Source organism: Pelophylax lessonae (assembly GCF_965119305.1).
Source record: "Pelophylax lessonae genome assembly, chromosome: 5".
Lineage (NCBI taxonomy): Eukaryota > Metazoa > Chordata > Amphibia > Anura > Ranidae > Pelophylax > Pelophylax lessonae.
In genome coordinates, this window is record NC_138772.1 from 563,203,648 (window position 1) to 563,228,908 (window position 25,261).

General features: G+C 51.0%; 1 protein-coding gene across 1 annotated transcript in view; it reads left to right on the forward strand.

The window, feature by feature from the left end:
- The first annotated feature begins 6,202 nt into the window (after nt 1-6,202).
- The window catches only part of LOC309556048 (ATP-binding cassette sub-family F member 2), a 36,611-nt gene continuing 17,552 nt past the window's right edge, over nt 6,203-25,261 (forward strand). Inside the window, exons 1-7 of the mRNA XM_082258340.1 lie at nt 6,203-6,327; nt 8,483-8,655; nt 12,355-12,567; nt 12,775-12,957; nt 21,894-22,065; nt 22,159-22,254; nt 22,376-22,478. Of these exons, the coding sequence (XP_082114466.1) occupies nt 8,517-8,655; nt 12,355-12,567; nt 12,775-12,957; nt 21,894-22,065; nt 22,159-22,254; nt 22,376-22,478 (906 nt within the window). The 5' untranslated portion in view covers nt 6,203-6,327; nt 8,483-8,516. The remainder of the gene's footprint in view (nt 6,328-8,482; nt 8,656-12,354; nt 12,568-12,774; nt 12,958-21,893; nt 22,066-22,158; nt 22,255-22,375; nt 22,479-25,261) is intronic.

Here is a 25,261-nt window from a genome sequence, read left to right on the forward strand (position 1 = left end):
GGTGACACCCTCTTATCACACACGTATGTACAGTGACACCCTCTTATCACACACGTATGTACGGTGACATCCTCTTATCACACACGTATGTACAGTGACATCCTCTTATCACACACGTATGTACAGTGACATCCTCTTATCACACACGTATGTACAGTGACATCCTCTTATCACACACGTATGTACGGTGACATCCTCTTATCTCACACGTATGTACGGTGACACCCTCTTATCACACACGTATGTACGGTGACATCCTCTTATCACACACGTATGTACGGTGACACCCTCTTATCACACACGTATGTACGGTGACACCCTCTTATCACACACGTATGTACGGTGACATCCTCTTATCACACACGTATGTACGGTGACACCCTCTTATCACACACGTATGTACGGTGACATCCTCTTATCACACACGTATGTACGGTGACACCCTCTTATCACACACGTATGTACAGTGACATCCTCTTATCACACACGTATGTACAGTGACATCCTCTTATCACACACGTATGTACGGTGACACCCTCTTATCACACACGTATGTACAGTGACATCCTCTTATCACACACGTATGTACGGTGACATCCTCTTATCACACACGTATGTACGGTGACACCCTCTTATCACACACGTATGTACAGTGACATCCTCTTATCACACACGTATGTACAGTGACATCCTCTTATCACACACGTATGTACGGTGACACCCTCTTATCACACATGTATGTACGGTGACATCCTCTTATCACACACGTATGTACGGTGACATCCTCTTATCACACACGTATGTACGGTGACACCCTCTTATCACACACGTATGTACGGTGACACCCTCTTATCACACACGTATGTACGGTGACACCCTCTTATCACACACGTATGTACGGTGACATCCTCTTATCACACACGTATGTACGGTGACACCCTCTTATCACACACGTATGTACGGTGACACCCTCTTATCACACACGTATGTACAGTGACATCCTCTTATCACACACGTATGTACAGTGACATCCTCTTATCACACACGTATGTACGGTGACATCCTCTTATCACACACGTATGTACGGTGACACCCTCTTATCACACACGTATGTACGGTGACATCCTCTTATCACACACGTATGTACAGTGACACCCTCTTATCACACACGTATGTACAGTGACACCCTCTTATCACACACGTATGTACGGTGACACCCTCTTATCACACATGTATGTACAGTGACATCCTCTTATCACACACGTATGTACAGTGACATCCTCTTATCACACACGTATGTACGGTGACACCCTCTTATCACACACGTATGTACGGTGACACCCTCTTATCACACACGTATGTACGGTGACACCCTCTTATCACACACGTATGTACGGTGACACCCTCTTATCACACACGTATGTACGGTGACATCCTCTTATCACACACGTATGTACAGTGACATCCTCTTATCACACACGTATGTACGGTGACACCCTCTTATCACACACGTATGTACGGTGACACCCTCTTATCACACACGTATGTACGGTGACACCCTCTTATCACACATGTATGTACAGTGACACCCTCTTATCACACACGTATGTACGGTGACATCCTCTTATCACACACGTATGTACAGTGACATCCTCTTATCACACACGTATGTACGGTGACACCCTCTTATCACACACGTATGTACGGTGACACCCTCTTATCACACACGTATGTACAGTGACACCCTCTTATCACACACGTATGTACGGTGACACCCTCTTATCACACACGTATGTACAGTGACACCCTCTTATCACACACGTATGTACGGTGACACCCTCTTATCACACACGTATGTACGGTGACATCCTCTTATCACACACGTATGTACAGTGACACCCTCTTATCACACACGTATGTACAGTGACACCCTCTTATCACACACGTATGTACAGTGACATCCTCTTATCACACACGTATGTACGGTGACACCCTCTTATCACACACGTATGTACAGTGACATCCTCTTATCACACACGTATGTACGGTGACACCCTCTTATCACACACGTATGTACGGTGACACCCTCTTATCACACACGTATGTACAGTGACACCCTCTTATCACACACGTATGTACGGTGACATCCTCTTATCACACACGTATGTACAGTGACATCCTCTTATCACACACGTATGTACAGTGACACCCTCTTATCACACACGTATGTACGGTGACATCCTCTTATCACACACGTATGTACAGTGACACCCTCTTATCACACACGTATGTACAGTGACACCCTCTTATCACACACGTATGTACAGTGACATCCTCTTATCACACACGTATGTACGGTGACACCCTCTTATCACACACGTATGTACAGTGACATCCTCTTATCACACACGTATGTACGGTGACACCCTCTTATCACACACGTATGTACGGTGACACCCTCTTATCACACACGTATGTACAGTGACACCCTCTTATCACACACGTATGTACGGTGACATCCTCTTATCACACACGTATGTACAGTGACATCCTCTTATCACACACGTATGTACAGTGACATCCTCTTATCACACACGTATGTACGGTGACATCCTCTTATCACACACGTATGTACAGTGACACCCTCTTATCACACACGTATGTACAGTGACACCCTCTTATCACACACGTATGTACAGTGACACCCTCTTATCACACACGTATGTACAGTGACACCCTCTTATCACACACGTATGTACAGTGACACCCTCTTATCACACACGTATGTATGGTGACACCCTCTTATCACACACGTATGTATGGTGACACCCTCTTATCACACACGTATGTACGGTGACACCCTCTTATCACACACGTATGTACGGTGACACCCTCTTATCACACACGTATGTACGGTGACACCCTCTTATCACACATGTATGTACAGTGACACCCTCTTATCACACACGTATGTACGGTGACATCCTCTTATCACACACGTATGTACAGTGACATCCTCTTATCACACACGTATGTACGGTGACACCCTCTTATCACACACGTATGTACGGTGACACCCTCTTATCACACACGTATGTACAGTGACACCCTCTTATCACACACGTATGTACGGTGACACCCTCTTATCACACACGTATGTACAGTGACACCCTCTTATCACACACGTATGTACGGTGACATCCTCTTATCACACACGTATGTACAGTGACACCCTCTTATCACACACGTATGTACAGTGACACCCTCTTATCACACACGTATGTACAGTGACATCCTCTTATCACACACGTATGTACGGTGACACCCTCTTATCACACACGTATGTACAGTGACATCCTCTTATCACACACGTATGTACGGTGACACCCTCTTATCACACACGTATGTACGGTGACACCCTCTTATCACACACGTATGTACAGTGACACCCTCTTATCACACACGTATGTACGGTGACATCCTCTTATCACACACGTATGTACAGTGACATCCTCTTATCACACACGTATGTACAGTGACATCCTCTTATCACACACGTATGTACAGTGACACCCTCTTATCACACACGTATGTACGGTGACACCCTCTTATCACACACGTATGTACGGTGACACCCTCTTATCACACACGTATGTACAGTGACACCCTCTTATCACACACGTATGTACGGTGACACCCTCTTATCACACACGTATGTACGGAGACATCCTCTTATCACACACGTATGTACGGTGACATCCTCTTATCACACACGTATGTACAGTGACACCCTCTTATCACACACGTATGTACAGTGACACCCTCTTATCACACACGTATGTACAGTGACACCCTCTTATCACACACGTATGTACGGTGACATCCTCTTATCACACATGTATGTACAGTGACACCCTCTTATCACACACGTATGTACGGTGACATCCTCTTATCACACACGTATGTACAGTGACACCCTCTTATCACACACGTATGTACAGTGACACCCTCTTATCACACACGTATGTACAGTGACATCCTCTTATCACACACGTATGTATGGTGACACCCTCTTATCACACACGTATGTATGGTGACACCCTCTTATCACACACGTATGTACGGTGACACCCTCTTATCACACACGTATGTACGGTGACACCCTCTTATCACACACGTATGTACGGTGACACCCTCTTATCACACACGTATGTACAGTGACACCCTCTTATCACACACGTATGTACGGTGACACCCTCTTATCACACACGTATGTACGGAGACATCCTCTTATCACACACGTATGTACGGTGACATCCTCTTATCACACACGTATGTACAGTGACACCCTCTTATCACACACGTATGTACAGTGACACCCTCTTATCACACACGTATGTACAGTGACACCCTCTTATCACACACGTATGTACGGTGACATCCTCTTATCACACACGTATGTACGGTGACATCCTCTTATCACACATGTATGTACAGTGACACCCTCTTATCACACACGTATGTACGGTGACATCCTCTTATCACACACGTATGTACAGTGACACCCTCTTATCACACACGTATGTACAGTGACACCCTCTTATCACACACGTATGTACAGTGACATCCTCTTATCACACACGTATGTACAGTGACATCCTCTTATCACACACGTATGTATGGTGACACCCTCTTATCACACACGTATGTATGGTGACACCCTCTTATCACACACGTATGTACGGTGACACCCTCTTATCACACACGTATGTACGGTGACACCCTCTTATCACACACGTATGTACGGTGACACCCTCTTATCACACACGTATGTACAGTGACACCCTCTTATCACACACGTATGTACGGTGACACCCTCTTATCACACACGTATGTACGGAGACATCCTCTTATCACACACGTATGTACAGTGACACCCTCTTATCACACACGTATGTACGGTGACATCCTCTTATCACACACGTATGTACAGTGACACCCTCTTATCACACACGTATGTACAGTGACACCCTCTTATCACACACGTATGTACGGTGACATCCTCTTATCACACACGTATGTACGGTGACATCCTCTTATCACACATGTATGTACAGTGACACCCTCTTATCACACACGTATGTACGGTGACATCCTCTTATCACACACGTATGTACAGTGACACCCTCTTATCACACACGTATGTACGGTGACACCCTCTTATCACACACGTATGTACGGTGACATCCTCTTATCACACACGTATGTACAGTGACACCCTCTTATCACACACGTATGTACAGTGACACCCTCTTATCACACACGTATGTACAGTGACATCCTCTTATCACACACGTATGTACAGTGACATCCTCTTATCACACACGTATGTATGGTGACACCCTCTTATCACACACGTATGTATGGTGACACCCTCTTATCACACACGTATGTACGGTGACACCCTCTTATCACACACGTATGTACGGTGACACCCTCTTATCACACACGTATGTACGGTGACATCCTCTTATCACACACGTATGTACAGTGACATCCTCTTATCACACACGTATGTACAGTGACATCCTCTTATCACACACGTATGTACAGTGACATCCTCTTATCACACACGTATGTACAGTGACATCCTCTTATCACACACGTATGTACGGTGACATCCTCTTATCACACACGTATGTACGGTGACACCCTCTTATCACACACGTATGTACGGTGACACCCTCTTATCACACACGTATGTACGGTGACACCCTCTTATCACACACGTATGTACGGTGACATCCTCTTATCACACACGTATGTACAGTAACATATCGGCTGTCTATGGATTCTCTATAATTCCCCTCAGTGTATTTATCAGTGGGATTTTATTCTCGGGGTCTTTTCATGATTTTGGGGTTCAGTTATTTTTAGGCCTACTGAGTGCAAAACACAGAAATGTCTCCGGCGGGGAGAGGAATAAAGTTCATTGAAAAAATAAAAAAAGCCGTGATGTGACGTGAGCCTGAGGGGGCGGAGCCCCAGTCTGCAGCAACACCCCCTTTGCCTCTAGTCCGGTCACGAGGATGAAGCTCCGCCCTCCGCTGTCCGGGACTCGCACATGCGCAGTGAGGGCGATTCGGTCAGATTTGTGGAGCATGCCGGGAGATGTAGTTCCGCTGTATGTAACGTCACCCCAGAGGAAGGGGGCGGGGAACTATATTTCCCACAATGCTCCGCGTTCCCCACCGGCATCTGAGTAATCGGAGCTGTGATTGGTCAGAGAGCCGGCGGCACGTGGAGGAGAGTGTGAGACCCGGAGAGGTGAGGAGAGCCGGGGACCGGGCCCGGGGGGGAGGAGGGGAGAGCCCTGATTGGAGGGGGGTACCGAGGATGGGGGAGGGCATAGGGATGGTGGGGGAAGGGGGACACAGATGAGTAATGAGGGGAGACAGATGGTGGGGGCAGGGAGGCACAGGGGGGGATGGAGGGGGGGGCAGGGAGGCACAGGGGGGGATGGAGGGGGAAGGGAGGCACAGGGGGGGATGGAGGGGGGGGCAGGGAGGCACAGGGGGGTATGGAGGGGGAAGGGAGGCACAGGGGGGGCAGGGAGGCACAGGGGAGGGGGGGCAGGGAGGCACATATGGTGGAGGCACGGGGGGGGGAGCCCAGAAATTGTGAAAAGTGAGGAGAAGATTAGACCCAATCAGAGATCACATGGGCCCTAAAAGAGGGAGGGACTTACATAAGGGGTGGGGTTACAGTCTGGGTGGGAGGGGATTAGATGAGGGGTGGGGTTATAGTCTGGGTGGGAGGGGATTAGATGAGGGGTGGGGTTATAGTCTGGGTGGGAGGGGATTAGATGAGGGGTGTGGTTACAGTCTGGGTGGGAGGGGATTAGATGAGGGGTGTGGTTAGTCTGGGTGGGAGGGGATTAGATGAGGGGTGGGGTTACAGTCTGGGTGGGAGGGGATTAGATGAGGGGTGTGGTTATTGTCTGGGTGGGAGGGGATTAGATGAGGGGTGGGGTTATAGTCTGGGTGGGAGGGGATTAGATGAGGGGTGGGGTTATAGTCTGGGTGGGAGGGGATTAGATGAGGGGTGGGGTTATAGTCTGGGTGGGAGGGGATTAGATGAGGGGTGGGGTTATAGTCTGGGTGGGAGGGGATTAGATAAGGGGTGTGGTTATAGTCTGGGTGGGAGGGGATTAGATGAGGGGTGTGGTTATAGTCTGGGTGGGAGGGGTTTATATGAGGGGTGTGGTTACAGTCTGGGTGGGAGGGGTTTATATGAGGGGTGTGGTTAGTCTGGGTGGGAGGGGATTAGATGAGGGGTGGGGTTACAGTCTGGGTGGGAGGGGATTAGATGAGGGGTGTGGTTATTGTCTGGGTGGGAGGGGATTAGATGAGGGGTGTGGTTAGTCTGGGTGGGAGTGGATTAGATGAGGGGTGGGGTTATAGTCTGGGTGGGAGGGGATTAGATAAGGGGTGTGGTTAGTCTGGGTGGGAGGGGATTAGATGAGGGGTGGGGTTATAGTCTGGGTGGGAGGGGATTAGATGAGGGGTGTGGTTATAGTCTGGGTGGGAGGGGATTAGATGAGGGGTGGGGTTATAGTCTGGGTGGGAGGGGTTTATATGAGGGGTGTGGTTACAGTCTGGGTGGGAGGGGATTAGATGAGGGGTGGGGTTATAGTCTGGGTGGGAGGGGATTAGATGAGGGGTGTGGTTATAGTCTGGGTGGGAGGGGATTAGATGAGGGGTGTGGTTACAGTCTGGGTGGGAGGGGATTAGATGAGGGGTGGGGTTATAGTCTGGGTAGGAGGGGATTAGATGAGGGGTGGGGTTATAGTCTGGGTGGGAGGGGATTAGATGAGGGGTGGGGTTATAGTCTGGGTGGGAGGGGATTAGATGAGGGGTGGGGTTACAGTCTGGGTGGGAGGGGATTAGATGAGGGGTGGGGTTATAGTCTGGGTAGGAGGGGATTAGATGAGGGGTGGGGTTATAGTCTGGGTGGGAGGGGATTAGATGAGGGGTGTGGTTACAGTTTGGGTGGGAGGGGATTAGATGAGGGGTGTGGTTATAGTCTGGGTAGGAGGGGATTAGATGAGGGGTGGAGTTATAGTCTGGGTGGGAGGGGATTAGATGAGGGGTGTGGTTATACACATTCTGGGAGGAGCCAGGGTGGTGGTAACGATTGGAGAATTGCCCCCCCCCTCCCCCCACAGCGGAGCGCCAATCACTTCCACTCTTTGTTGAAGAACGATGACATCACAGAGGACAGCGCAGGGTTTCCGAGGCATGGGACCCTTCATCAGCCCTGTGATGTCATCATTCTTCAGTAAAGATTGGGATGTGATTGGCGCTCCGCGGGTCATTGCTCCTCCCATAACTCCTACAGCCTGATCCAGGGAAGTGGGGGATGGGAATATGAATGCTGCGTAATGATTGGACGATGACATGCTCTCTTCTCCTCCTCTCAGGCTGTCCAAATCCTGTGACCTTTGACCTGCAGACATGCCCTCTGACCTCGCCAAGAAGAAGGCAGCCAAGAAAAAGGAGGCAGCCAAGGCTCGTCAGAGGCCTAAGAAGGAAAATGGAGAGGCCGCCTCAGAGGAGGCGGAGCCACAAACAGCCAATGGCACCACAGCTGCAGGTGAGTCACCCACAGATTGCCTGACCCTCCCCCAACCAATCCTACAGCACAGACCTCATTGTCCACACCCCAAGATCACCTGACCCTCCCCCCAACCAATCGTACAGCACAGACCTCTTGGATTGGTCCCCTATGGGGGAGGCGATGGGGGGGATTGGTCCCCTATGGGGGAGGCGATGGGGGGGATTGGTCCCCTATAGGGGAGGCGATGGGGGGGGGGGGGGATTGGTCCCCTATAGGGGAGGCGATGGGGGGGGATTGGTCCCCTATGGGGGAGGCGATGGGGGGGATTGGTCCCCTGTGGTGATGAGGGGGATTGATCCCCTATGGGGGTGGCGATGGGGGGGATTGATCCCCTATGGGGGGGGATTGGTCCCCTATGGGGGTGGCGATGGGGGGGATTGGTCCCCTGTGGGGATGGGGGGGATTGGTCCCCTATGGGTGTGGCGATGGGGGGGATTGGTCCCCTATAGGGGAGGCGATGGGGGGGGGATTGGTCCCCTATAGGGGAGGAGAAAGGGGGGGATTGGTCCCCTATGGGGGTGGCGATGGGGGGGATTGGTCCCCTATGGGGGTGGCGATGGGGGGGATTGGTCCCCTATGGGGGTGGCGATGGGGGGGATTGGTTCCCTATGGGGGTGGCGATGGGGGGGATTGGTCCCCTATGGGGGTGGCGATGGGGGGGATTGGTCCCCTGTGGGGGTGGCGATGGGTGGGATTGGTCCCCTGTGGGGATGGGGGGGATTGGTCCCCTATGGGTGTGGCGATGGGGGGGATTGGTCCCCTATGGGGGGGATTGGTCCCCTGTGGGGGATGGGGGGGATTGGTCCCCTATAGGGGAGGCGATGGGGGGGGGGGGGTTGGTCCCCTATAGGGGAGGCGATGGGGGGGGATTGGTCCCCTATGGGGGTGGCGATGGGGGGGGATTGGTCCCCTATGGGGGTGGCGATGGGGGGGATTGGTCCCCTATGGGGGGGATTGGTCCCCTATGGGGGTGGCGATGGGGGGGGCATTGGTCCCCTATGGGGGTGGCGATGGGGGGGGATTGGTCCCCTATGGGGGTGGCGATGGGGGGGGATTGGTCCCCTATGGGGGTGGCGATGGGGGGGATTGGTCCCCTGTGGGGATGGGGGGGATTGGTCCCCTATGGGTGTGGCGATGGGGGGGATTGGTCCCCTATGGGGGGGATTGGTCCCCTGTGGGGGATGGGGGGGATTGGTCCCCTATAGGGGAGGCGATGGGGGGGGGGATTGGTCCCCTATAGGGGAGGCGATGGGGGGGGGATTGGTCCCCTATAGGGGAGGCGATGGGGGGGGGGATTGGTCCCCTATAGGGGAGGCGATGGGGGGGGATTGGTCCCCTATGGGGGTGGCGATGGGGGGGGATTGGTCCCCTATGGGGGTGGCGATGGGGGGGATTGGTCCCCTATGGGGGTGGCGATGGGGGGGATTGGTCCCCTATGGGGGTGGATTGGTCCCCTATGGGGGTGGCGATGGGGGGGGATTGGTCCCCTATGGGGGTGGCGATGGGGGGGATTGGTCCCCTGTGGGGGTGGCGATGGGGGGGATTGGTCCCCTGTGGGGGTGGCGATGGGGGGGGCATTGGTCCCCTATGGGGGTGGCGATGGGGGGGGATTGGTCCCCTATGGGGGTGGCGATGGGGGGGGATTCGTCCCCTATGGGGGTGGCGATGGGGGGGGATTGGTCCCCTGTGGGGATGGGGGGGATTGGTCCCCTATGGGTGTGGCGATGGTGGGGATTGGTCCCCTATGGGGGGGATTGGTCCCCTGTGGGGGATGGGGGGGATTGGTCCCCTATAGGGGAGGCGATGGGGGGGGGGATTGGTCCCCTATAGGGGAGGCGATGGGGGGGGGGATTGGTCCCCTATAGGGGAGGCGATGGGGGGGATTGGTCCCCTATGGGGGTGGCGATGGGGGGGGATTGGTCCCCTATGGGGGTGGCGATGGGGGGGGATTGGTCCCCTATGGGGGTGGCGATGGGGGGGGATTGGTCCCCTATGGGGGTGGCGATGGGGGGGATTGGTCCCCTATGGGGGGGGATTGGTCCCCTATGGGGGTGGCGATGGGGGGGGGATTGGTCCCCTGTGGGGGTGGCGATGGGGGGGATTGGTCCCCTGTGGGGGTGGCGATGGGGGGGATTGGTCCCCTGTGGGGGTGGCGATGGGTGGGATTGGTCCCCTGTGGGGATGGGGGGGATTGGTCCCCTATGGGTGTGGCGATGGGGGGGATTGGTCCCCTATGGGGGGGATTGGTCCCCTGTGGGGGATGGGGGGGATTGGTCCCCTATAGGGGAGGCGATGGGGGGGGGGATTGGTCCCCTATAGGGGAGGCGATGGGGGGGGATTGGTCCCCTATAGGGGAGGCGATGGGGGGGATTGGTCCCCTATGGGGGTGGCGATGGGGGGGGATTGATCCCCTATGGGGGTGGCGATGGGGGGATTGGTCGGAGGCGATGGGGGGGGGATTGGTCCCCTATGGGGGTGGCGATGGGGGGGATTGATCCCCTATGGGGGTGGCGATGGGTGGGATTGGTCCCCTGTGGGGGATGGGGGGGATTGGTCCCCTATGGGGGGGATTGGTCCCCTGTGGGGGATGGGGGGGATTGGTCCCCTATGGGGGTGGCGATGGGAGTAGCGTGCCTGGCGGAGGTTGGGTGTGGCAGGCGGAGGCCATGAAGGTGGGGGGTGGCAGCCGGCCCATACATGAATAACAGGGAGAAGGTCTGATGGCTGACCATACAGAAGGTTGCGGTTGGTTCTCATTGGACGGTGTCCCCGGAACACATAAGGCTACAATGTAGACGGGACGTTTTAAAAAGTCTTTTGAACGCTGGAACTTGACAGCTACAGAACGACATTTAAAAACGCCCGTTGTGCCGCGTTTAGCGGCGTTTGCGTTCAGAGGCGTTTTTTGCAAAACACTTCTGGAGACCCCCCCAAATACCCACAATGCAACAGAAATATGTTTTTTAGTATACCCCTAACCCAAAATCTGCAGAGTCAGATCACCCTGGCATGGCAGCTGCATGACCCTACTCTGCCATGCCAGGGTGACCGGAGTTTAGGGTGACCTGACTCTGCCATGCCAGGGTGACCGTGTGTGTGTATATATATATGACCTGAAAACGCAAGCGCTAAACACGGGTGAACGCGTTTGGTCGCGTTTTGCGTTTGAAACGCCGGTAAACACGCGTTCTGAACATCCTGAACGCAAATAATTGCTTACCAAAAAATGTCCCTGAACTCCGCTGACTGTAATGGGCGCGGTGTGGGTGGGCCGATAAGATAACCTAGAGGAGGGTTCAGGGGCCTAAACGTCCGTTTACCAGTAGCGGTGTACATGAGGCCTAAGAAGGTGACTCTCCTTTCTCTCTCTGACTCTCTCTCCTTTCTCTCTCTGACTCTCTCTCCTTTCTCTCTCTGACTCTCTCTCTCCTTTCTCTCTCTGACTCTCTCTCTGACTCTCTCTCTCCTTTCTCTCTCTGACTCTCTCTCCTTTCTCTCTCTGACTCTCCTTTCTCTCTCTGACTCTCCTTTCTCTCTCTGACTCTCTCTCTCCTTTCTCTCTCTGACTCTCCTTTCTCTCTCTGACTCTCCTTTCTCTCTCTGACTCTCTCTCTCCTTTCTCTCTCTGACTCTCTCTCCTTTCTCTCTCTGACTCTCCTTTCTCTCTCTTTGTAGAAGTGGATGAGGTGACTCAGCAGATGGAGGAGTTTGAACTCCGTAAGGCCGCCGCCCGGGCAGTGACCGGTGTTTTGGCATCGCATCCAAACAGCACAGACGTTCACATCATCAACATGTCCCTGACATTCCATGGGCAGGAATTACTGAGTGACACCACGCTGGAACTCAACTCCGGCCGCCGCTATGGTCTCATTGGCCTGAATGGGACAGGTAAGGTGACCCTCATTGTAAGATGTATGGGGAGGGGTTGGCGGTCACACACCTGCATTGTACTCACTTCTCTGCCCTCTTTCCCCCTTCTTCTCTGCTTCTCTGCCCTCTCCCCCCCCCCCCCCCTTCTCTGCCCTCCCCCCCCCCCCCCTTCTCTGCCCTCGTCCCCCCTCCCCCCCCCCCGATCTCTCCCTCTTTTCTTCATAGGAAAATCAATGCTCTTGTCGGCAATGGGTGGGCGAGAGGTGCCGATCCCAGAACACATTGACATATATCATCTGACACGGGAGATGCCACCCAGTGAGAAGACGGCACTCTATTGTGTGATGGAGGTGGACACCCAGAGAACCATGCTGGAAAAGGAGGCCGAACGCCTGGCACATGAAGATGGTGAGATGATGGTGGGATAATAGGGGCTTGATGTGTGAAATTGGTGAGATGTTGGGGGTTTGGCGTGTGAAGGTGGTGGGGGTTTGGCGTGTGAAGGTGGTGGGGTCGTGGGGGTTTGGCGTGTGAAGGTGGTGGGGGGTTTGGCGTGTGAAGGTGGTGGGGTGTTAGTCCTCCTCTCCTGCCCACCCTCTCTGTTAGTCCCTGTCGGGAACTGTTGGTCTATAGAATCCGTCCATCTTCTTTTCTCTTTTGTTCTCTGACAGACTCAGCTTCAATTCCTCACACCATTGGGCTTATGCTGCTCTCTCTCTTCAGGAGTAGGACTGGGCGGAAACCTTTTTGGTTCCGCCCCTGGGGCGGTCCCAGAGATTATACCATCACTTCCTGCTGTAGGACTCCAGTTTTTTTTCTGCCTAGTCAGGAGCAATGACCTGGCTCTCTGCTGGGATCCGGCGCTCCTGGCTCTCTGCTTTCTTTATTATTTTTGTTCCTGTGAGAGCTGCAATCGACAGCCGGACTGGGCGAAGCACTGGATATTCTAGATCCTTGCGGTCTTCCCAGTCTGGCCTACGAGCGTGACTCAACTATTAGCTCCACGCTTGGTTGGCCACGACATGGAGGGGGACTGACCGGCGAGTGAAACACCTTGGTGGGTTGCATAGCCCTGGTCACGACAGAAAGCAGCCATGACCAGAGTCGCAGCGTACCTCAGGCCGCAGCACCCCCATTCCAACATGGTGTGGTGGACTGCTGGGAGTGGCGCCTGCCTGGTGACCGTGGTATGGTGAGTAGTGTACTCACCGTCACTGGGAGTGAAGGACAGATACTTAATGGTTTGGATTTTGGATTGCTTCAAGTGGGACAGTAATATTTGTCAGCCATGTATCTCAAGAAATATATTTTCCTCTTTGATTCTTACCATGTTCATTGAAAGAGCCAATCACATTGGCTTCTGTACCATGTCCTTCAATGTCAGAGACAGGCTTTCCCTATTGTTTGTGTATAGAGATAATGTGTATTCCATGTCCTTCAATGTCAGAGACAGGCTTTCCCTATTGTTTGTGTATAGAGATAATGTGTATTGTATTGCAGGAGCTCGAATACGGCAGTCTGCTAGTTAATTGACTCAGGTTGATTGAATCATTGTCATCTGTTAGTTGCTATGTGGAAATAGTATACTGTTTGTGTTGGAGGTTCTATTTCTGTATACAATTTCAATTGCATATGATAATGTAATCAGGCAACCCCTGACCTGTGTGTGGTAATCTGATCAGGAGGGGGAGATCCATGCTGTATATAAATACTGTGTGACTGTTCAATAAAGTAGAAGATTCCAGTACAAGCTAAGTTGTCGGCTAGCTTTGTATGAGGGCAGCTGGGAAAATCTGATATCTATGTGCAAGATTGGAGAAAGCCGTATACTGACGGAAGCCCACAAGTACAGTGTGGGTCTGAGGTTCCGTCACATTGGTGGCAAGCGGTGGGATGCTTCCTGCAGTCTGGGACATCCAAACCTCCACCGGGATCCAAGGTCCGGATAACAGAAGAGGAGAGGTACAGATATCAGCCGCCATGGAAGAGGAATTCGGAAGGAGGTTGCGAGAGATGCGGATACAGCACAGGGGACCGGTGTCAGAGAAGGTCCTCAGCACAGGGGACCAGTGTCAGAGAAGGTCCTCAGCACAGGGGACCGGTGTCAGAGAAGGTCCTCAGCACAGGGGACCGGTGTCAGAGAAGGTCCTCAGCACAGGGGACCAGTGTCAGAGAAGGTCCTCAGCACAGGGGACCGGTGTCAGAAGGTCCTCAGCACAGGGGACCAGTGTCAGAAAAGGTCCTCAGCACAGGGGACCGGTGTCAGAGAAGGTCCTGCTAGGATGGCGTAATGTATTCAGCTGGGAACTCTGGAAGGAAGCGCTAGCCCGTGAGCAGTGACACCAGGGAAAAATCCTCCCCTCCATCCAGGAAAGGTACTGGTCGCAGTACGAAGTGTGAATGGTGTTTTTGGGAAGACAACCGCACAAGGAATGGAAAGCGGAGTTAAGCAGACTGGTCCAGGTGGAGATGCGGTTGGATGAGAGCTACAGAGCCCTCCGCTGGTATGTAACCCAAGTGTGCCCATGGACAGCGGACGACAGCCCAATGGAAGGCTTTTGCTATGGCGGCCTGGGGCTATTATTATAGAGGCTGTCCGAGGACCCCGACTTTGGGAGCGATTTGGAGGAAATCTTGGAATACAGAGAACAGATCCTGAATATTTCAGAAGTGTTCTGGGCACTGTAAGGTTTGGAATTTCTAGCCAATCAGGAATGGGAGCTGGAGATCGCCTACAGACGGCTGCTAGACTCTGCTCAGCGCCGGGCCTGGGAATATCCAGAAGTACCGGCTGACAGTCCAGAAATCCTGACTGAAGAATGGACAATGTGGCACAGTAATAGTGTGCTTTGCTCACCCACGGTTTTGGATGCGGAGGTCTTATGGCGGATGCAGCAAGTGCTGACTCACCTGGATGAACCTGTTTCTGCACAGCTTGGATGGAGGAATGCGTCTGTCCAGTCACTGGATAAAGGGATGGGAGAAGAGGAAGCCATCTTCATTCCCCAACCATGGATCACAGATTTAATGGACTTTCCATTGGAGGATGATATGGATGATAAATCACCCGCCAAAGTGTTGGCACTGAGCCCAAGTGCCACCAGCCCATGTCCTGGACTTTCAGCAATTCCAGAGACTGGGGATTTAATAGACTTTTCTGCTGAGGAGGAACAAACCAGTGAGCCTACAGAAGAGCGGCATCCAGGTCTATTGCTGCTGACCTCTGCCTGTAACAATTGGTGACCCAGGAAGATGTGTGCAAGGCCACTGACTTTTCAGTTTACTTTCCTGCAGAACAGCTGGCATCAGGGCCTAACATCACTGAGCTCTGCCCAACACCAACAGCAGCTTCAGCCTTCCTGAGAGAAGAGGCCCAGGATGAGAAGGTGGTGATCACTCCCCTACAGCAGCTGCACAGTTCGGAGAAGAAGGTGGTCACCCTTCCTCCCCAGTGAGAGATCCACAGTCTGGGAGCGGAGGAAGCCAGTCTCCACCCCCCCCCCCCCCCAAACAGTTAGCCAGAGAGGATTATGCAGAGTCCCCAGCAGAAGTACTGGCAACAGGGCAGAGTGCTATCAACCTCTGCCCAGCACCCGCAACAGCTACAGAGTTCCAGGAAGCTGGGGAAATCGGCCCCTTGCCCCAGCGACAAGCTGGTGAAGTGAAGCTTCAACACCCAGCTTAAGCGCTGGCAGTCGGACAGTCAACGACCTCTGCCCCACACCTGGGGCAGTTCCGGAGGCCCAGGGTGAGAAGGGAGAGGAGGTTGTTGTCCTCCCTCCCCAACAGTCAGTCAGAGCGGAGGAAACGGTCTTCCCTCCCCAGCCAGGATCTGTGCATCTGGGTGACAGTACCAGAGAAAGGTTGTCCCAACCGCCAGATGAGGGTAAGGAAGATGGAGCAGCCGACTCCTCTTCCCAGCAGCAGACGGCGCCCCAGAATGATGACACCAACCCAGCAGAAGAGCTGGCAACAGAGCAGAGTGCGGCTGGCCTCTGCCCTCAACAGACAAAAGATGGAGTTCCTGTGGTAGTGGATTGGACTGCAGTCTTCCCCTCTATATCCCAGGGATGCTGGGCAGTCGGCCCAGATCCCCAACAGCATGAGGGAGTGAGCCCCACCACCCTGTCTTCTCTCCAGCGGCTGAAAGGACTCCAGGGAGAAGGGCCAGTCCACGCTTCTCCCCCACAGCGGGTATGTTCTACGAGAGAGGCCGAGGTTGGCTGGGTTAGTAATGCTGCGTTCGTGACAAATTGCCTGGGGTACTGTGTGGGTACAGACATTGGAGGATTGGAATTACAGACTAAGTAAAGAGCGAGGACCAATGCGCTACATCAGGGTTCTGACTCCAGTGATAAAAAGCTGTGATAAATAAAACAACTTGAATCAAATTCAATCAGAAAAAGCAGCGAATTCTATTCAGTGTCCCCACTGTAAAGTGACAATGTGCAAAATAATTTAAAAATCGGCGCAAATTCATATATATATGATTTCATAATTCAAAAATATCCACATATTCCAAGTATAAATATGAGAAGTGTTGGATAAAAGGTATCTAATTGATATATTTTTCAAAATAGTGGGAAAAAGAAAGAAAGAGGGTACAGATGGATAAATAACACATCCGTACAGATGGATAATTTGCAAATGGTGAATAGAATATATCATCCAATCTGTGGATCCAATATAGAAGGAATGTATAAAGAAACTTTCACTTATATGATGTAAATGTACGGTACAGATGGATAAATAAGTGCAAATCTGTACGAGATGAATAAATAATAAAAGTTGTATGTCAGTAAAAGATGATCTACATATTAAAACATCGTAAAAGTATATAAATCGATAAATGATAATCAGAATAATAAATGGTACAGATGGATAAATGTGTTAAAGCAATCTTCTTCTCTTAAAAAATCCAAGATGGATAAAGAATGCTACATAATAGTGCACGTGATATAATAGTGCACGTGATATAATAGTGCACGTGATATACCAGAAAAAGTGATACAGTGCAGCAATAAAGGTGGCGGGATCAACAAAATGAACTGGCATAAAGTAAAAACTAAAAACAGTCCATATAGTGAATATTGTGAACAAATGGTGACTCCCAACAGTGAAGTGACTTGAGCAGGTAAACACCAAATATATTTGGTGACTTCCTTGTGAATGCAAGCAAATGAGTGCAAAAAGTGTTGTCTGATGACCGTGATGTATCACTCCAGTGGACTCCAATAAAAACTGTGTGCAATGGCCGCTCACCTCAATGCACACTCAAAAGAGCGTGTCTGTGATAAATATCACTTGAACGGATGATAATCCTGAGGATGGATGGATAGATGAATATCAATTTTCCACAGCCCCTCTATCTTCTTAATACACTCTCAAAGAGTCGGGAGGAGCCGTGTGACGTCATTTCCGGTTTACGGAGGTATTTCGTCATCTGTGTCTTCGGTGGGGTATCCGGATATGGACCTGCTGGCTTCCCGTCTCAACAGGAAGGTTCAGAGGTTTGTGTCGAGGTCTCGGGATCCTCTGGCTGACACTGCAGATGCTCTGGTGGCCCCTTGGGGTCAGTATCGTCTGCTTTATGCCTTTCCTCCAATACAGCTTCTGTTGAGACTGCTATGCAGAATCGAGGTAGAAGGGATTTCACTCATTCTGGTGGCACCAGACTGGCCTCGCCGGTCCTGGTAGGTAGGCCTGGTAAGGCTGGTAGCAGATGTCCCTTGGAAACTTCCTCTCAGGGAAGATCTTCTGTCTCAGGGACCAATCTTCCTTCCTGCTTTACGGTCGCTGGCTTTAACGGCGTGGCTATTGAAAGCCAGGTGCTGAAAGACAGACGGCTGTCGGAGTCGGTGATTCCTACGCTGTTCAAGGCTAGAAAATCTACTATGAATGTTTGTCATCGAGTTTGGAAGGCGTACATTACTTGGTGTGAGTTGCAGGGGGTTTCTCCCCGCTCCTTTTCTGTGTTTCGCCTGTTGGAGTTTCTACAATTTGGGGTGTAGATCAGGCATGTCCAACCTGCGGCCCGGGGGGCCACATGCTGCCCAGAACCCCAGGCAATGCGGCCCACTGCCCTGCTGAGGGGGGAAGGAAGTCGGGTCGGGGGCACGGCCACAACGGCTTCCAACTAATGGTAGGCAGAGGCTGCCTTAGAGGGGAGGGGGGAGGCGAGCATGTGCAGTGTTTCTGACTCCTACCACCATAACCACTTCAAATCACTGACGTGGTGATGGTGATTAGAGTGTTCCTTTAATATCTCTCAGAAGAAGTAAACCTCTGTATACTGATTCCATTTCATTTGATCATCTTCTAGTTGTGTTAAATTAGTGCGGGGGGGGGGGGTGCGGCGGCGTTTTATTACTTGTATACCTTAACTATAGTTTATATTTTATATGTGGCCCGAGAAAATTTCTCTGCTCTCAATGTGGCCCAGAGAAGCCAAGAGGTTGGACACCTATGGTGTAGATCAACGTTTGGCTCTGGGCACCATCAACGGCCAGATTTCTGCCTTGGCTATTTTTTTCCAAAGGCCATTGGCGGGTAAGTCCTTGGTTCACACTTTTGTGTAGGGAGTTCGCCATCTGGCTCCTCCGGTGCAATTCCTGGTACCTCCATGGGATCTCAATTTGATTCTGTCGGTGCTTCAGAGCCCTGCCTTTGAAAATATTCCAGAAATTCCTCTGCTCACTCTGTCGCAGAAGGTGGCTTTCTTAGTCGATATTCCGTTCGCCGCGTGTCGGAGTTGGCTGCGTTGTCCTATTGATCACTTACTTGGTGATTCATAGGGATAAAGTGGTGTTAAGACCCTGTCAGGAGTTCCTTCCTAAGGTTGTCTCAGGGGTTTATTTGAATGAGGACATTGTGCTACTGTCCTTCTGTCCTATGCCTAAACAGCCTAAGAAAATTGCCGTTCATTCCTTAGATGTGGTAAGAGCAATTCGGGTTTACCTGGCAGTGACTGAACCGATTGGGAAATCCGATTCCTTGTTTGTTCTTACTGATGGACCTCTTAAGGGGTAGGCCACATCTGCTGCAACCATTTCCAAGTGAATCAGGCAGACGGTGATACAGGCCTACTTCATTAAGGGTCAGGTGCCTCCTTTCCCTGTTAAAGTGCTGTGACAGGAGTCACTTTAGGCATGGGGGTTGTGGACTCCAAATTCCTTTAGAGAGGTTGGGGGGCACCATGCCCAGCCTTATGGGGCTCTCTTATGTTTAAGTCACCCTGCATCTGTTATGGATGCAGGGTGACCAAGAGGGTAGTGAACACTGAGAATATGGTTGGACTACTTCAAATGGGACAATAATATGCATTAACAATATCTGTCAGGAAATATGGAGATCTATTTTATTTCTATTCACTGTCAGGCACAGGAAGTGCAGCTCCTAATTTGGGTGTCCAGGAACTATGAGAGACATCATGTCTGCTAATCATTGAAGTGCTTTTGTCTAAAATAGGGTCTGAGACAGTTTTTCCATTTACCTATTGTTAAGTGTGGTAATGAGCTCACCTTTGTTCTGTCTGTCTGCCTTTAAGATAAACTTATAGGAATGTGGATTGGATGCTAAGGGGGAGGGGGGATTGTCCCACATTGTATATTTTGTACACTGTATGAGAGTGTAAAACTCTGTTCCTATTGGATGGTGAATATTATGTTCAGTCTTCAACAAGGTCCACCTGGGTGGTAACTTTGTGGGTGAAAACTGTATATAAGTCGTGTTCAATAAAGTTGTGCTGAGTTCATTCAACCTCAATCTAGAGTTCTGTCTCTTATTGGGGGATATGCTACAAGGGATTGCTATGTCCTCCTTACTCCCTTAGAGAATCACTGAGCTCTTGCAAGAGCTTGTTCTGCTGTACTCTCTGGGGAAAGAGAGGTTCACCACAGGAACCGGGAGCCTTGTCGTAGGTCCAGGGTGGGTAGGAGATGCCAAGACCCTAACCAAGCTGCGGCGGTTCGTGGGGTCTGAAGTGGTTACGGTGTCTGGTGGAGTGCTTGGAGCCCTCGGGAAGCACTAGGAGCATCCGTCAACAGAGGTACCTGGTCGGGGTGCCCTGTTCCGTTACAAGTGCATTCCACGAGGGCTCTGTGTCTCATGGGCCTTCCGTCATCAGGAGTCAGTGGTTCAGGTGCAAGGCGGCTACTTGGTCGTCTATATACACATTCACAAAATTATGTTAAGTGGATGTACTTGCATCTTCAAATGCGGCGTTTGGCCGCAAAGTTTTGCAGGCTGCGGTTGCAGAGGCTTCCACTTCTTGAGGGCAGAGTTGTATAAAGTACTCAAAACCCATACTTGAGTAAAAGTACAAGTGCTCGATCAAAAAGTGACTTGAGTAGAAGTGGAAGTGCTCGATCAAAAAGTGACTTGAGTAGAAGTACTAAAGTATTCAACATTTTTTGTACTTAAGTATTGCAAGTAGTTTTTTTTTTTTTTTTTTAATTTTGCTACTCAAGTACTGAAAGTAAAAGTACCAGTACTGTGTTATATAGTTATTAAAGAAAGAAGTAAAAAATGTATTAAAGTTATTTAAAGAAAAGTCAAAAGTACACATGACATTATACAAATTTTTTTTGAACTTCATGAATCCTGCCATCTACTGTTCTGGCAGTGGTAATTTTTATAATAGTAACGAGTAACTATGCAGCACAAAAAAAAAATATCGGAGTAGAAGTATTGAAATCATCGAAAAAATGTAGTGAAGTAAAAGTGGAAGTAGGAGAAAAAAATTCTACTCCAGGAAAGTACAGATACCGCCTTTCCGTACTAAGTACAGTAGTGAAGTAGTTCTACTTAGTTACTATACATCTCTGCTTGAGGGTGACATTTTTTTTCTGGTGGTGATCTCCAGTTGTTCCTTGTTGAGCTCCTGTTGGTTGGCTATGTTTAGCCTTGTTGGGAATTCTTTGCTGTTTTTTCCCACCCTTTATGTTGCACTGCTTTGGGACATCCCAATGGTCTGAAGACTTGAAGCTGTGTCTGTCAGTGAACGAAAGAGAAAACTGGATCCTTTTCTCTGAGGTTCACTGACAGACACACAGCAGCCGCCCCTCTTTTGGGGTTGAATTATTTGTTCTTCTGACACTGCTTGTTACAAACTGGAAGTCCCTACAGCAGGAAGTGATGGTATACCCTCTGGGATGACCCCCAGGGGCGTAACCAAAAAGGTTTCTGCCTAGTCCTACTCCTAGAGAGCAAGAGCATAAGCCCAATGGTCTGAGGACTTGAAGCTCTGTCTGTCGGTGAACCTCAGAGAAAATGATTTTACGGTAAGACAAAAATCCATTTTTTTTCATCTCTTCTTTCCTGTCCCTGTCTTCTTGTGTTCGTAGCGGAGTGTGAGAAGCTGCTGGAGATCTACGAGCGGCTGGAGGAGTTGGACGCTGCCAAATCGGAGGTGCGAGCGTCGCGTATTCTGCATGGTTTAGGCTTTTCTCCAGCCATGCAGAGGAAGAAACTGAAGGACTTCAGTGGTGGATGGAGGATGCGAGTTGCTCTGGCCAGGTATTGAGCAGATCTGTTGTGGTGGGGCGCGGACCTGCGGTTGTGTGGTGGGGCGTGGACTCTTACTCTATTAACCCTTCTCTTTGTTCTCAGGGCTTTGTTCATCCGGCCATTTATGTTACTTCTGGATGAGCCCACCAATCACCTGGATCTGGAGGCGTGTGTGTGGCTGGAGGAGGAGCTGAAATCGTGAGTCCCTGTTTTGTCTATAAAGCTGTGTGCGCTGAGCCCCGCCGGTGTCGGAATTTCCTGAAGAAATGTTTGGTGGCCGTCTGTCCTCCTCAGTCAGTCTTTCTTCTCTGATTTTCAGCTTCCGGAGAATTCTGGTTCTCGTCTCCCATTCTCAGGACTTCCTGAACGGAGTCTGTACAAATATCATCCACCTACACAACCGCAAACTCAAATATTACACAGTGAGTACTGGGGGAGGAAGCTGTGAACTCTGTGAGTGCTGGGGGGAGGGGGCAGTTATGGAGATATGTGCTCTGTGAGTGCTCGGGAGGGGGTTATGGAAATGTGTGCTCTGTGAGTGCTGGGGAGATATGAAGAGTAAGCTGCCTGCTCTGTGAAAATTGGGAGTATGAGGTATGGAAATGTGCTTGGTGAGAGTATTGGGGGGGGGGGGGGGGGGATTATAGAGATGTGTGCTCCTGTGAGTGCTGCAGAGATTGTGACAGATCCAGCTAGGACGAGGCTTTTGGAGAGGACTAGGGGCAAGTCTTCTGCCCACTGATTGTGGCCCACCATGGAGAGAGCCGATCATTCTCTAATAATGGACACTGAGAGTGAGGCTGGGATTTCTTCTCTGAATAAGGACAATGGAGCTTCCCTTCTGAAGTGGATGGAAAGGTGTAATAATCAAGTACAGGTTAATGGTCAGAGGGAATAGGGTGGCCCTCCTGCAGACTGGGTGGGAGACGGAATATGGTGGCCTTCCTGTATACTGGGTTGGAGAGGGAATATGGTGGCCCTCCTGCAGACTGGGTTGGAGAGGGAATATGGTGGCCCTCCTGCAGACTGGGTTGGAGAGGGAATATGGTGGCCCTCCTGCAAGACTGGGCTGGAGAGGGAATATGGTGGCCCTCCTGCAGACTGGGTTGGAGAAGCTCCTTCACTTGGGACAGAAACATTTATCAATAAGGTTCCTCTGATTTGAAAAACGAATTCCACCTTTTCAGAGGGCTGAGACATTGTATTGAGATTGTCTCTGGTGGTGGACAGTCTGAGGTGGGGTGGGATGATTGTGGGTCTCCTCGTTGTGCATTCCTATTGTTTCTGTCTGTCTGATCATCTCTTGGAGACAAAGAAACTCCAAACGAGGCAGGATATGCTCCAGGGGCCGCCATAGCAGTAGCCAACCTATTGTTTCACAGCACAGAGCTCCACAGGTGCAGGGTGCTGCAAAATCCCCGCGGACTCCAAAAAGTTCATTAATGTGGGTTTTTTTTAAGCACATGTGCAGTAGACCACAGTGTTGCTGTTTGCAACATCTGTCTAAAGCGGATCAAGCGTGGCCAGAACACCAGCCGCTTGGGCACCACATGCTTGAAAAGGCATATGACGACCTGCCATGCAGTCCGTTGGCAACAGCACCTGAAAGAGGCACCAGATCAAAACGAGCATCCATCACCTTGCTCCTCATCTGCGATCTCTAACCCTACTATACCTCATGCCTTCTCAAATACCAGCATTGAGAGGGATGATGGCATAGCAATGAGTGGCACAGAGACTTGCACCCAATCTGCTAGCAGTACACCACACTTGATTTAAGCAGCAGGCAAATTTCGCTACCCCATTTGCTGAACCGTAGAAAGAAATACTGTCCCAGCCATCCACATGCTCAGCGTCTTAATGCTAGCTTAGCAAAATTGCTAGCATTACAGTTGCTGCCTTTTCAACTGGTAGACTCAGCTCCCTTTTGCGAATTTGTGGAATGTGCTGCACCACAGTGGCAGGTACCAAAAAGGCATTTCTTTTCGCGTAAGGCCATTTCAGCTCTCTACCGTCATGTGGAAGGTAGTGTTTTGGCCTCGTTGGACAAAGCGGTCAGCAGGAAGGTGAACATTATTACTGCTGAGTCAACTCTTCATCTAGCAGGCATGGACAGGGATGTTGCATTTCTTTCACGGTGCACTGGGTAACTCTGCTGGCAGCTGGGAAGGATGCAGGACAGGGTTCAGTGCTGGAGCTTGTTTTGCCACCACGCCTCCAAAAAGCTGGTTCTGCCACATCTGGCTACTCCACCACCTCCTCCTCCTCCATGTCCTCTTCTGCTCAATTCTCCTCTGAAGCAGCAGTGCTCCCTAAGCGTTCAAGGGGCTACGCAAGCAGTCAGTCTAAAAGATGCCATGCTGGGCTTCAGTTGGCCTGTCTAGGGGATAGGAGTCACACCGGTGCAGAGATTCTGTAGGCTCAGAGATGGTTGACGCCACGACCGCTTGAGCCAGGAATGGTTGTATGCGATAATGGCACCAACCTTCTCTCCGCCCTCCGACAGGGACATTTGACACATGTTCTGAATCTGGTGGTGCAGCGTTTCTTGAGCAGATATCCGGGCTTCCAAGATCTCCTGAAGCAGGCCAGAAAAGTCTGGCCATTTCCGCTGTTTGTTCAATGCCAGTGCGCGCTTATCTGACATTCAACGGGAATTCAACCTGCCCACCAACCGCCTCATTTGTGACATGCCCATAAGGTGGAACTCAACGTTCACAATGCTGCAGTGGCTGCACACGCAGCAGAGGGCCATCAATGAGTACCTGTGTGAGTATGGCACAGGGTCAGGTGAGCTTGGCTTTTTTTCTCCACGCCAGTGGCTTTTGATTAAGGATGCATGCATCGTCGTGTCACCATTTGAGGTGGCCACAAGGATGGTGACCCGGGACGATGCATGCATCAGTGACACTATCCCGCTAGTCTACCTGCTGGAGCACATGTTGCGTGGAATCATGGACAGGGCACTTGAGGCAGAACAGCGGGAGGAAGAGGAGGACTTCCTTTCCTCACAAGGCCCCCTTTAAGCAGATATCATTCCTGCAGGGCCACAAAACACACAGGAGGATGAGGAGGATTTCGGCAGCATGGATGTAGAGGATAGCATACAGCAGTCTTCAAGGGATGGTTTTGATTCCCCAGAAACCCCAGGAGTTGTACGTGGTTGGGGAGAGGCTGCTTCTGCTGACAATGTCATCCTTGGTGA